Source organism: Mycteria americana, chromosome Z (assembly GCF_035582795.1).
Source record: "Mycteria americana isolate JAX WOST 10 ecotype Jacksonville Zoo and Gardens chromosome Z, USCA_MyAme_1.0, whole genome shotgun sequence".
NCBI classification, from domain to species: domain Eukaryota; kingdom Metazoa; phylum Chordata; class Aves; order Ciconiiformes; family Ciconiidae; genus Mycteria; species Mycteria americana.
Genome location: NC_134396.1, coordinates 25,205,379 through 25,219,641, shown reverse-complemented (window position 1 = coordinate 25,219,641; position 14,263 = coordinate 25,205,379). Strand labels below are relative to the sequence as shown.

The 14,263-nt window shown below is 37.8% G+C and overlaps 1 protein-coding gene across 4 annotated transcripts in view; it reads left to right on the top strand.

Moving 5' to 3' along the window:
* Nucleotides 1–14,263, top strand: part of PTPRD (protein tyrosine phosphatase receptor type D) — a 386,895-nt gene that overhangs the window by 246,954 nt on the left and 125,678 nt on the right. For all 4 annotated transcript variants that reach the window (XM_075526932.1, XM_075526931.1, XM_075526929.1 and 1 more), the window contains exons 8-10: nt 1–456; nt 9,431–9,564; nt 10,847–10,991. The exon at nt 1–456 is cut by the window's left edge and continues 126 nt beyond it. In XM_075526932.1, coding sequence (XP_075383047.1) covers nt 1–456; nt 9,431–9,564; nt 10,847–10,991 — 735 coding nt within the window. The remainder of the gene's footprint in view (nt 457–9,430; nt 9,565–10,846; nt 10,992–14,263) is intronic.

Below are 14,263 nucleotides of genomic sequence, written 5' to 3'. Positions count from 1 at the left end.
CCGAGGAGCCATATAAAGAAATCGATGGGGTGGCCACAACACGCTATAGTGTGGCTGGCCTAAGCCCATATTCAGAGTATGAATTTCGGGTAGTTGCAGTAAATAACATTGGGCGAGGGCCACCCAGTGAGCCTGTGTCAACAAGGACTTCAGAGCAAGCGCCTTCAAGTGCACCACGCAATGTGCAGGCCCGTATGTTGAGCTCTACCACCATTTTGGTACAGTGGGAGGAACCTGAAGAACCTAATGGACAAATACAAGGTTACAGAGTTTATTACACCATGGACCCCACTCAACATGTCAACAGTTGGATGAAGCACAATGTGGCTGACAGCCACATTACCACTATTGGGAATCTGGTACCCCAGAAAACATACTCTGTGAAGGTTCTTGCTTTTACTTCTGTTGGGGATGGACCACTTTCTAGTGACATTCAAGTCATCACTCAAACAGGAGGTAAGCTAGCAATGAACAGAATTTGTGTGAAAAAATTAAATACATGCAGATATTTTGCAGAGAGAGAATTTGAGTTTAAAATGCTGAAAAAAACTTCCTCGCAAGGATAGCCAGTTTATTCAGGCAGATAACCTTTTCTCAATTTCACCTTGCAAGTTATCATTGAAGAATGGAAATTATCCCCTCACACTTTCATTTCTTTTTTCATCAATCTCAAGAAGTTTAACTGAAGTCTCAGGGAGACCTTCATCCTGGAGGTGGCCAAGTGTTATGGCTTCTATTTGGCAGTGCTCTGTGCGCCAAAAGTGTTTAAGTAGTTCTTCACAGTTTTCTTTGAGGACTTACCTGTGTTGGTGGGTTTTGTTTATGTGGTGTGTGGCTCCCTTATGCTACATCACTCTAGTGAATCTTACTTTTGGAAATTTAAAAAGCATGTGTGTTCAAATACTTGGTAAGGTTCTGAAAACACATAAAACATGAAAGCATTAAAATAACAACAAACCTTTGTGTAGGTTCAAGCAAGCAGTTCTGTACACTTTGGATTTATAAATCAAATCCAGCCTGCCCCTACAAAGTGCATACCACAAGGTCACCATTTTCTTTTTTTATGTTTGCAGTTAGGTTGTTTTGTTTTGTACAGGAGTTTTAGGTCCATGAATTAGTTTTATTAGCAAAGGACAAGCAAGCATAGTGAAAAACATTGCAGAGAATTTTTATGAAATCAAAAGCAAGAAGCTCTGGTGGAGCTACACTGCACAAAGTGTTTTATTGTAGCAATAAGAAATAAAAGCTCCCTTTGTCTAGTGGTTTAGAGAAAGCTGTATGAAGTATTACTGTAGGTCAGTGATTGGCTAGAAACATTATATAATACTACTTGAATTTTTTTAGTACTGGAAAGTTTCCTGTTGAAGAATTTAGCATCCCTCAAGTTCTTAAAAAACCTATCTCTAAAGTGTAACTGAAGACAGTTATGTTTCATCCACTAAAAAGTAAAAACTTCTGTGTTTTACCAATATGCATTTAATAAAGAACAGAAATTGAGGTATTGTCCTGGAACCTTTCTAAGTGTTGTGTTACAAGAAAGTCTAGGTGTTACCTTTTGCAGTATCTCATATGAGAATTTACTAAATTAACTTTTTTAGACCTTCTAGTGGTACATTAAAATGTGTCTGTGTGCACATGCAGATGTAAATATATACAAAATAGTTTAATTTTAGCAATTGTAACCTTTTTCAGGGACTAGTTTTATATTGACATCTGACTTCTTTTTGAATCCATGTGCAAAAAACTTTTAAAGAAGAAGGTTTAGTGAGCTCCTCATCTGTGTTTTCACTTACAACCGTAAACCTTTTAGATTAGCAAGAGTTTGTCAGTGGCTTCCCCAGAGAAGGATGAAGCAATCAAAATAATGAGCACTGAGGCTCAGCTGGACCGGCCCAAGTTACATTACTTGCTGAGGTCACTTCAGAAAAGCTCTGTTTATTAAAATCTTTATAGAATTTGCCATTAAACATGCTCGTCTGTTTCCAATTACTGTTGCAATCTGAAGAAATTATGACAACATTAACAGTGCAGGAGGGATTCTCAATACATGTTTTCAATGTCGTAACAGAGTTGACTTGACATTGTTTATTTGTGACTAGGTTAAAAATGAAAAGAAAACCAAAAATGTGGCATACAGGAGGCATTTTTAAGCACTGATACTTGTGCTTGAAATACGAACATTTTAAGTCATAAAAGAGAAAAATAGTTAAGAAAGTCTAGTGCAGTTCTCCAGTTCAGGGTATGTTTAAAAACTAAAATTCTCCCATCTTTCTATCCAACAGTTTCTCTTCAGTGAACACTGCAGAATAAAATGCCCTCCTTGCCCTTCTCTTCCAGATTTGCTATAATCTAAATCTGAATATGATTGTTTTGGTTTAAGTCTCTCTCAAGCTGAAGCTCATCCAAATAAATATAGTGAATTACAAAGTGCCATTTAAAAACAGCGGAAACGGATTTAATGAAAACATATGTAAAAGACAAAAAATAGGAATGGGATGGTGATTACATTTTGAATTATTTTATTTTTCCTTTTTTGAAACAAATAAGCCTGTCATTGTAAATATGTAGCTTAACCCTTATGCTTACTTTGGGGATATTAGAGTATATACAACAAAATCTGATTGACAGCTGTGACTTACAGGCTCTGTTAGCTTGGTTACCTTCAAAGCTTTCATCCCTTATGTGTATTCTGATCTTTGGAGAGAGATTATAAAAAATGAATTTTTTTTTTTTTAAAAGCCTGTTTATGAGAATCTTTGCTTTCTTAGTACAGCAGAATTGTTCTTTTGAAATGGCTGTATGAGTGGCTTCTCACTTTTCAGGTCAGCCGAAACTCTACTGATTGTGAAAATTAGGTTGCTAATTAAAATATTAAGTAGGAACATGTAGTTTGAGAGGAAGAGAAGGAAGCATTTTTCAGACAACCAAACATTAAAAAAAAAAAAGTTTTATGTTCAGTTTTGTGTTTCAGTATTCTGCTTAAACATTTTAAGGAAAAGCCAAGTCCTATTGCACAGTTGTTTTCAGCAGTGTTTTCTTTACTGTAAAAAGACACATTTTAAGAAATTAAGTAATCACAAAACAGCTGTAGAGCTGAGCCTTTTGAATAAGGGAAGATCAATTCCAAAAGCTGCACCTAAGAAAGTTCTTATTCTGCATTTTGGGTCAAAGGATTTGATTGTGCTGAGGATGGAGTCAGGACCAGTATATTATTTAGGTGAATCAATTACTAACACCAAATTTTAGAATAAAGAAATATCAGTATACACTTTAGTGTGATACTTCTTGTCCTTTTTCTTTACTTCGCTAGAAAACAAAAGCTCTGTTGGTTTGTCTCCATTTAGCTGCCCAGGACATACTTCTTATGTATCTTCTCATATTTCCTTTCTTTGCTTAAACCGGTCAGAAGTACACATACTCTCTGAGCAACCTGTGTGTACCAGGAACATTCTTGACCTTTAAACTGAGTCTCTGGGTTTGCTTTTGGTTTGGTTTGGTTTGATTTTGGTTTGGTTTGGTTTGGTTTTAATGTGCAAAGAGAGTATCGCTACTGAAGGAATTCAGAGAATCCTGTTTTTATTCTGAGCTTAGGTAGAAAGAGGGGAGAGTGAGAGATACTTGAGGTCTAGTGGATTATTGGTAGTGGATTATTGGAGAAAGAGAGAAAAAAAATATTCTGGGAAATGAGTGTGTACCTGTAAACATATGCTTCTTTAAACAAGAATTTACAATATAAAACATATTGTTAATTTTAAACCAAGGATTGGCATGGTTTGAAGATTATTCAGGATTATTACAGTTGTAAAAGGCTAATCTTTCAAACATATGGAAAAGGACAGTAATGAGAAGGTCAAGTATCTGATTTGCAGGGCACATAAACAGAGCGTTAGCTTAAAGGAAATGAGTTAATGGTTCTGGAGTTCTTACTGTAAAAGAAGATTAGAAATTCAGAGGAAGGGAGCCTGTAGCAAGGGAATACAGTTCTATGTTGTAGCAAGCTAGCTACTTTGCCAGACATTTCAGATTTTTTCATGAACACATAAACAGGGAAACTTCATGTCTCTGAAACTCCACAGCGCTAGTCTCCTAGTGAAGCATTTCATGGAAATGGACTTCCACAAGGGAAGGGTTGAGAGCGTGCAGCTGGAAACTCAACCATGATGAAAGGAAGCAGGTGGAAGGAGAATAATTTGGACCTGAGGTGGGGTGCGGGATGGTTTTTAAGTGACAAAATTCCCCTTAAGGAATATATCTGGTCAGGTAGGAAAGAATATTTCAGCTTTTGAATAACCCCTCTGCTTTCAAAGCACAGTTAACTTCTGTTAAGTGCCCTGGTCTCTAAGTTTAAATGCTAACATGATGAGACTAATATTGAGGATCTTAACCTCACACAGTGATTTTTCTAGCTTTTAATCTCCCTCTTTTTCTTCTAGTTAGAACACAAAATAGGGTATGGATATGGGATTTCTTTTTTAATCTGATTTTTTTCCAGTCCAGAATTCTGATTTTTGCAAATATGTAGATGAGCTCTGGAAATGTGCACACGTTACTTTTGTCACTGAACTTAAGTATGGAAGAATGCAGCTTGAAATAATTTTAAGACAACTCTACTGCTGTTCTACACTGTAGAAATAGAGTGGAGACAATTACTCTGAAGAATACTTCATCTCTTCACTGTGTTCTCTAGTCATTCAGACAACACTATGTGGACTCTGTCTTTAAGACTGACCAACATGTTTATTCTATTCTGTGGGCTCCCTCAATGCCAGTTACACATATTATTTTAGGAAAGTGATTTATGGATTTCTGGTTATTTTTCACAACATGTGCTATGCTTTTTGGACATTTAAAATGTATTGTAGTTAATTATTCTGAATACTGTGGTTCTGTGTTTGATACTGCAGAACTGCAAGCCTCAGCTATCTTCAGACTCATTTGAAGAGGTTATTTCTGTTGTAGCAGAAAAACAGAGAGAGAGCAGGATGCACATATAGTTAGTTCATTACCCATTTTATTTTGTAATTATATTCCATGAGAATTTGGTATTTCAAAAAGTACAAGTATTGTTCTACAAAACAAAAACTCCGGAGCACATTAAGTCTTCAATTGTAAGAGCTTCTCTGTAGAGCTTTGTGCTTCTGCAAGAGCAAGCAGAAGCGTGAACTCTTGGTCCCTTTCAGTTCCCAACTGATTGTAAATTCTCTTGATCGATCTATTGTCCTTTGCAAAACTGATTCCTAATTGAACTGATTGAGTTCTGCTCTAGGTATGGATTTCACTCTAGCAATGTCATGGGGCCCTTTCTAGCCTGGAGACTCTTCTCTCTTTCCAGCATCACTTGCAAACCCAGCACAGCCCTGGAGTGTTTTTCTGGTTACCTCGGCCAGCTGAGGAACTGTGTAGGGAACTAAAGTGCCTTTCTGATTTGATCAGAAAGATCAAAGATCAGAAAGAATCATTTTATGATTCTGTTCTAGCACTTGAATCAGGGAGGGACACAGAACCACGTATGTAGGACAAGGTCCAGTAATCTGTGTTTTGTTTCTGGTTATCCAGCAATAAACGTGGAGGACTAGGCAAGCAAAGGTGCAGAACTTGGTATGAAGTTTTGAAAACAGTAATTCTGGACTTTGTTTTGTCACTACACTGTAGTGTTTCATCATGTGTACTACCTAAGTTATGGCATATTTACAAGCAAGAAATAAGAAGAGTTATACTCGGTGCACAGGGAAGTTATGGGTTTTAATGTACATTTGTAGAGCACATTGACCTCAAAGCAGAAAAGACGATATTGAGAGAATGCTCATGCAAAAAGATCCCATTCAGTGAGCTGACCATGTACTGCACTAATATGGAAAGTTAGATTTGACCTGCGTAATTAAAAACACTTCAGCAGGAGTATGAAGTCCACTTACATAGATTTTCCAGTTTTCCTAGGTTTTTCCGTCTTTGAAGGAGACCAGTACTTTCTGTCAGCTCCTCCGGCTTGGCTTAGTTCCCATGTGCCACTGAAGAATTTTTTGAACAGATGTTGTGTGTTCTAGGCATAAATCCTAAATAGTTTAAAAGTTATTGTTGCACTTTCTTATCTGGTACTTTTTCTTTGGCTTAAGCCTGGGGTTCCCTACCAGAGTTTATCAGCAATACAGTTTGTTTAGTTTCTGTTGTTTTGGTTTTGTTTTCTTTCTTCTCCATCTTCTCTATCTGTTTGGAGTGATGCAGATTTCCCTGTCACCTCTTTCTTCTGTCAGTGTTTTCAGCTTCAGAGTTGCCTAACTGTGGTTGAAAAATGTGAGGGGAGACTAGATTTTGCAGCAAGATATTATTTTGACAAACAGCATTTGGGAGAGCCCAATTAACCATCAACTTGTCTTACAAAATGATAGAGAATTGCAGACCTAAGACCATAAAGGATTTTTTTTGAAAGGAATACTTGGAGGATGAGGGTCTTAAAACACGCAGAGAGACAGGAAATACCCTTCGTTCTCCATCTGCTGCCATATTTATCGTAACGGATGGTACCCTTCATATGGGTCACTTGACTGGCCATTTACTATTCCTACCTGGCTGTGTTCTACAGTTCCTGTATCCATACGTTAAGCACAGATCATAGCATCATAGGACAATTCAGGCTGGCAGGGTGATCTTCTGGGAAGGTCTCCAGCCCCAGCCCCTGCCCAGAGCAGGCTCAGCTGTGGGGTCAGACAGGGCTGCTCAGGGCTTCACCCAGTTGAGGCATAAAACCCCCCAAGGCTGGGTATGGTCCAGCCTCCGTGGGCCCCAGCTCCAGTGCTGGGCTGTGGGGAAAAGGCTTCTCCTTATCTCCAGCCTGGGCCTCTCCTGTTCCAGCTCGTGCTGCTGCCTCTCGCCCTCCTGCCACACACCGCTGTGAAGAGCCTGGCTGCATCTCCCCCATCCCTCCCATCGGTGCCGGGGATGCTGCTGGGTGCCCCCAAAGCTGTCCCTTCTCCCAGGTGAACCACCCCCAGTCCTGCAGCCTCTTTGCAGGGCAAGGGCCTCAGCCCAGAGCCACCTTGCTGAGGCCCAAAACCAGAAGCAGTACCCAGGTGTGGTCTGACGGGCACTGAGCAGAGGGGACAGTCCCTGCCCTCCCCTGGCTCTCAGCCGTCTCCTGCTCGCACCACCACCCCAGGCACTGCTGGCCCTTCTTGCTGCCTGGGCACACGGCTGGCCCCAGCTCAGCTCACTGCCCGCCAGGGCCCAGGCCCCCCCCGCCAGCTGCTCCCTGGCCCCATCAGCCCCAGCCTGCATCCTTGCAGGGCTCTGCCTTCCCAGGACAGGGCTTGCTGAACTTCATGGGGAACCATTGGCCTGTACCTCCCCCCTCTCCAGCTCCATCTTAACAGCAGTCTGGCTCTCAAGTGTGTCAACTGGCCCCCCCCAGCTTGATGTCATCTGCAAACCTGGAACATGCGCCCTCCATCCCCTCCTCCCGGTCACTGATAGAGATGTGATACATTTGGAACAACCTGTAGCAAAATAAACACTTCCAAATAGCTGCCTAGACTTCAGATTTTATTATTTACTTTTGGCAAGCCTGCAGTGGGGCTCCACATCTACTTTAAGCCATGTTCAACAAGAGGCAAATCTGCAGCTGTTGTCTGGTTGTTACTCAGGAGTGTTTTGAAGCAGCTAACCTAAAAGGTTGTAATGTCCACCTAGTAAATATATTTATATACCTATGCTGTAGATTTGCCAAGTTAAATTTTGATCTAGTGGTATTTCAGAATCTGTTTCAAAGTTAGGAATTATCCAGTTATCCCACTCTCTCCCTCTTAATTTCAAATCCATTCAATTTTTAAAGGATAAAATTCAAAGTATTTCTGTCAAAAATACTTTGTTGATATTTCATGTAATTGCTCCCTGTGCTTTGTAATCTTTTCCCTTTCACACTTTGCAGCACCCAGGAAGTTGTCTCTTTTTACACCAGACATCTTTTAGAGAAATAGCTAATTACTCCTATCCTTTTTTCTTCCCATAAAGAGACTTGGTCTCTCGTTCACCCTCACTCATTCCCTCAGAAATAGGCAACATCCTTCTACGCCTTTCCTTTTCTATTTTGTCCTGTTTCTGAAAAAAATAAGGTGCACGGTAGGACTTGCAACCTCTACACAGGAGCTTGAATATGCACCTCATGTTGACAGGTTATCTGTCTGTTTAAAGATTAGATATCAAACCTGCACCAGTGTACACGAGGGCAGTGTTATCCTCAGAGTGACATTCTGTAGAAAACCGGGGAAGATAAGAATTACAATCACAAATTATTTTTACCATTTGCTCCACGGTGTTTTTAAGTCTTTTACTGTACAAAAGGCACGTACTTGTAATGCTATAATAAAATTCTACCCCGAAAAATGATTGTGAAACTATCATTGTTGTCACATCCTACTTGTCACACCTGTTCTCAGTATGTGCTAAGATGTGCATCTCATTTTTTTTTTTCTTAAAAAATAAGACCATGCCACATTTTATTCTTGAAAAGCTAGAAGTGCTGTGGAAGACTGTTTCATGCCTTATCAACAGCACTATTAACTGAAAGTAATGTTTTAGAACTTGGGTGCCAAAATTATTGTATGCATTCCAATGACAGGGTTATATTTTGCTGTCTTTTCCCAGTCAACCTTATTATTTGCCGTAGATTTACAGAAGTAAATGAGGGTAACATTTAGTCTGGATAATTTCTGTGACCATTACACAAGACATAGCAACAGAGAATGTTCTTGACTACTGGAATCAAAGTTGCATTTTTAGTTCTTACAATTAGAAAGTGTTGTTACTAGAAATTCAGATATATTGGTAAAAATACCCGTCATTAAAAGGGTAGAAATATGTCACTTAATGAGAACATTACTGCAGATCTCTTCAGTAGGTTATAACTTCTTCAGGTTACAAAAATATTCAATATGAAGGTGTCTTCTTAAAAAGCAGGATGTGTTTAGTATCTTAGTTATTTATGAGCTGAGCAAACCATTTTCAGATTTGGAAATGTGTGTAATGGTGTTAACACTTTCTTCTTGACTATTCCAGCCAATCTTATGTAATACTAGCATTTCCCCGTATCCACACATACAGATGCATGTATATATTCACCATTTCACACATAGGTTATTAGATTGCTAGTATTCATCACCAGGCTTCTGTTCAATTGCATTTCAGTTCTGTGTGCGTTATTTACACTGCAAAGCATTTATTTGAAATCCTTGATAATTTGTAATGTGTGAATTAAATATATCATTTTTTTTCTGAGCTCAGATTAATTTATCTCCTAGTACAGTTAATGAATTTGTTTAAGTTCAGTAAGTTCAATAAAAGTAATATTGTGTGAAACATTCAGATAATAGTTTAAAAGGTTTGAAAGATGAGCGTTGAAATAGCCAAATAAACAATTGCTGCTCAACTTTTTCTTTAGTGCCTGGTCAGCCATTGAACTTCAAAGCGGAACCTGAGTCTGAAACGAGCATATTACTTTCCTGGACACCTCCACGCTCTGATACCATTTCCAGCTATGAACTGGTTTACAAAGATGGGGAGCATGGGGAGGAGGTAAGTGAAAAGACTATACATGTTTTAAATACTCTTTAATGAGTCAGGCAGAAAATGCTGCAATGGTTTAGAATTGATGGATTAGTAACTTTCTTTAGTACAAATGTCTTGATGTTTAACAGGTTGTTAAACCCAGCAGTCAACGTAATGATAGACTGAGAGTGTGTAAACAGCAGAAAATGCTGTCGATGGTTACCAGCCACTGGAACTTTGCTGTTGTTTGCAACAAGTCATCCAGTTTCAGACAGTGATCGTGTCTCTCCAAGCCTCTTCCTCTACAAAGGCTTGGAAGCATAAGTGTTTTGGGGCATGTTATGGACTCAGTAAGATTTTTTGCACTTATACTTGGACTTTGAAGTCTATTTTCAGCCTTAGAGAATTTTTTTTTCTCTTTGCCACCACGTAAGAGAGTTCTCAAGCTTCTCTAATCTTTCAATAACATGTGAGAAGAAGATGCGGGGTTTTTTTCTAAAGACAAAAACATGCTATAGACTTTTCCTGTACCGCTATTTCTTAAAGAATTTTTAGTTTGAGGGCCTCTGTGGTGTTAGTACTGTAGGCTTTAGAATAAACTGTTCTTCTGATATGGAAACCATGTGATATTGCCAGGTGTCCCAGACAAAAGAAGGAAGCCGGCAGCCTCAGAAGGCAGCAGGAGAGTGTCAGCCTCATTGATTTCTCCTGCATCATCAACTCATTGCTGATGCTTCAACTGAGCTTATGTTTATGGTGGTTTCACACATATACTGTGAATGCATAAGCTTATTTTGTGGAAGGGGGCCAGATCTGTATTTCACCTCCACATAGGATGCAGGCCCCTGCTTAAAAAGTTGCCCTTTAGAAGAATTTGCTTTTTAATAATTTGAACACAAATTTAACTATGAGGTTAAACGCAAGATTACTCACATTATAAAACCTTGTAGTTCATTGTTGTAAGAGGTAATAGGTAAGGCTTTGTTTATGTGTTATTGTCTGAAAAACCTTTTATACTTTGTACACAGCTATTACTTCCTCAAACAGTCAAACAATATTTCTGGCTCTGAGTTTAACCCATTAAGCTGTCGACTTTAAAAAATAATGTTCCTTAATGTGTGTTTGTCAAAAGTAATGTATTCATTTTTGTTTTGGTTTAGTTTGGTTTTGTTCCGATTTATTTTCTTGAATTTAAATTTTTCTCAATGGGGTTATCATTGGAGTATAAAAGCATTTCTTCTCTAGGCAACATATGGAATTCAGAGTCTCTGAATATTAATCAAGACATCCTCTTATTACCTACTTTTAGCAACGGGTTTCCACTGAACCTACTACATCTTATCGCCTGCAAGGCTTAAGGCCAAACAGCTTGTACTTATTCCGTCTAGCTGCACGTTCTCCACAAGGCCTGGGTGCTTCAACGGCAGAAATCTCAGCGAGAACCATGCAGTCAAGTAGGTGTCTTTCCTTGCTAACTTTATTTCCTTGTCTTGGATTTCTCAAAGAGATTAATCTCAGTAGCCCAGAGAGGCAGCAACAGAGAAAAAGGCAAAATGATAAAAATACAGCATTCATGGTGCTTAATACAGCAAAAGAAAGCTTAAAATGTGTGTTTTTGTAGTAGTATTGTGATCAATTTAATGTATGAGTGACTCTTACATAGTTTCAGAAAAAAACTCTGTAAACCAGTGTCTAAGGAGACAATATTTTGCTGTCATAGTAGTATTTTATTTTATGTTATAATCGGATTTTTATCATGCAATAGATGTACATTAATAACAGTCTTCTACCTGTAAAATTCCACCTGCCTAGTCAGAAGATTTCCTGTAATACTAGGTTGTTCTGCAGCATGTCCCTGAAGTACAAAAAATTTGTAGAGTGGGTCAGGTTGAATATTTCAGACTGTACAAAAAATTTCCTCGTAACTGTTCTTCTATAATAGTTAATCATTCTGATTTTAAACAGATTTTTTTTTTAATCTAGGCTTTTTATGATGTTCAGTCATTTTACATTTTACACCAGTAGAAAAATTGTTTTCTCACTGGATGCTTATGGAAACAATGTCATGAAATTCATCACATTTGTCTGCAAATGAGATGCAAAAATTTGTCAGGGATTTATATATGCACTTAAAAATATTTAAATTAAGACTTAATTAAAACAATCAGCTATTCAAGGATGATGTCCAGAAGTGCTTCTCTTGCCTGATAAGTTATGCTTTCCTGACAGTTTTCATTACACACTGTCATTTTAAAACTTCACGCAATTCTATTTGTATTTGTTTTAAATTAAATGGCCTTTTCTTCAAGTAATATTATTCAAAACGGAAAATTCAGATTCTCAATTGACATGAGGCTTTTTAATTTGCAGTCATGACAGATGTGATTACAACATGGTTCTTTGTTAGTGTTATATATTAATAGTAATTAGTGTGACTGGAGATACAGTGCTGCCGACCTTTAACCAAAGCTAAATGTGCTTCTGAAGCATTTCTAAGGCATTTGGAATAAGCAGAAAAGACGATTATATAACACAAGGCTTGTTTTAGAGACAGTGGCAAGGCACCTTTTAATTTTAGTAATCCAGAATCAATAATTTGATGAAGAAAAAGGTGCTTATTTACTCTGGGAGTCATTTCAGCTATTTAGAATGCTCATTCTCTTATACTGCGTGAAGATTGCTTAGACTGTGCATACAAAATAAACATCTAGGGGTCAAGGTTGCACGTATAAGCATTTTTCCCTTCTTGAATATAAGAATATGTTATGCTTTTTTCAGCCTTAAGTCTTCAGATAGTAAGAAAATCCAGTTGATTTCAGTGGGCAGACCCTGGTTATTTGCTGAAAAGATTGCAAAACCTTTTTTGCAAAAATTGTATATTTTAAGAAAAAAGTATATGCATTAATAAAACTGGTTACACAAGTAGCCTACAGATTATGCTTAGTTACATAAATGCAATATTTTGCATTTGCAGAGTATAATGGATTAAAAATTAATAAAATTCTGTGAGTTTATTGGCAATATTCACCAGAGTACGCTATTGCCTTTCATCTTGTTTTCAGAGAAAGATGCTACAGGGATTTATTTCTTTACATAAAAGATCCTTAAGAGACATTTTACTTGTATTTTACTTCCTGCACAAGTTGATGTTAGAAGGGGACCAACATGTTTCTGAGTACTTGATTACTGAATTAGCCTAAAAAAAACCCCCAAATGTGATAATTCTCATCTGTCCCCCCGTCCACCTCCTCTAGTTAGTTGAAATGCTGGTGCATTCCCTCCTGTTTTCCCTTCAGAACAGCAGTGTACCATACTGAGTAAAAAGCCATTGATCCCTGTAGAAGAGCTGTAGGGAACTGAAGGGTACATGTGTAAATGCAATAGGTCACAGCAGTGTCCTAGGCCTTCTCTGTTGCTTTAATTTTGTTTGATGTGCCTAGTATAAGTACCAGAAATCCATTTGTTTCTTTTTTTCCCTTAAGAAGTGGGAAGAAAATAGTAGCCAAAAAAAAAAAAAAAAGCCATAAAGATCTTGCACCCAAAATTTATGTTTTCCTTACAAGAGAGAAGGCAGACATAGGAAAGGAGTCCATGTCCACTACTTCTGCCAGTGAATTTGAACTATGGCTCCTTTTGTGGTGCTCTGAATGAGCTTAGTTAGTAAGCATAGACTTTGCTAAGTCAAAGTGCATTTAAGCACATAAATGCATACCTAACTTTCAGTACTTGAATTCCCTCACTGAAAGCAATGGAATGACATACATGCTTAAATGCTCTGGAACCCGGAAAAGGTAAATATGCTAACAGATTCCTTTGAGTACAAATCAGTAAAGGTGAGCACTTTTGCTCTGGAAGATTGGTGCTGGTGACAAGAGATGAAACCAAGTCAGAATCTCTCACTGTTCTGATGTGCTGAGCTTGTGAACTCTCTTTGTAAAATTAATACCTGCTTTCTTGACAAGTTGTTTGGGGGTAGATTTTTTTTTTCCTATAGAAGTTACCTACATTACTGGTAGGATTTAATTCTTTGCTAGCAAAGGTGTCTCCAAGAGGAGTTAAAAAAATAAAACTGACAGCTGATCTAGGGTAAGTACAAGTTACAGTCAGAATCAACAAGCCTGTCACTTTTTCCTGGTAGGTAAATCTTTGACTAAGACTTTCTTCATCTTCTATTGACTGCATGCTTCTAGTATGTTGGCTACAATAAATGTTTCAGTAAATGCTTTCCTTTTAAACGTAAATTACAGTTGACTTGTGCCAGGCAGACTCAGTTATACAAAAAACCTGGAAAAACAATAAATTGTTTATGAGAGTGGGGAGGCTACAAAAATGGCAATTTATGGAGCAATTTCTAGCAATTATTGCAAGTTTTTAGGATTTCTGTAAAAAGAATTTTTCTCAAAGAAAGTAAACCCACTTGAAGGGGATATGTGCAAATTTGTAAGTAAATACATGTCATGTGTCATTTAAAATATTATAGCTTGCACTAATTGCATTGATTATAAAGATAGATCAGTAGTCATAGAAGTGTCACGTTTTTGTTTTATTTCAAGAAGAATTTTAATTACAGGTAGGTAATATTATTTTGAGGTTTCATTTTCATGTATTTCCCCTACATCCTTTTTCACCATTTAGTTGGTCTATTCATTTTCAGTTTCCTCACGTTAATAAGCCAAGGTGCATATGGTTATCTGACGCTTTGCTTTTTTAAGTTTCTACTTTTTTT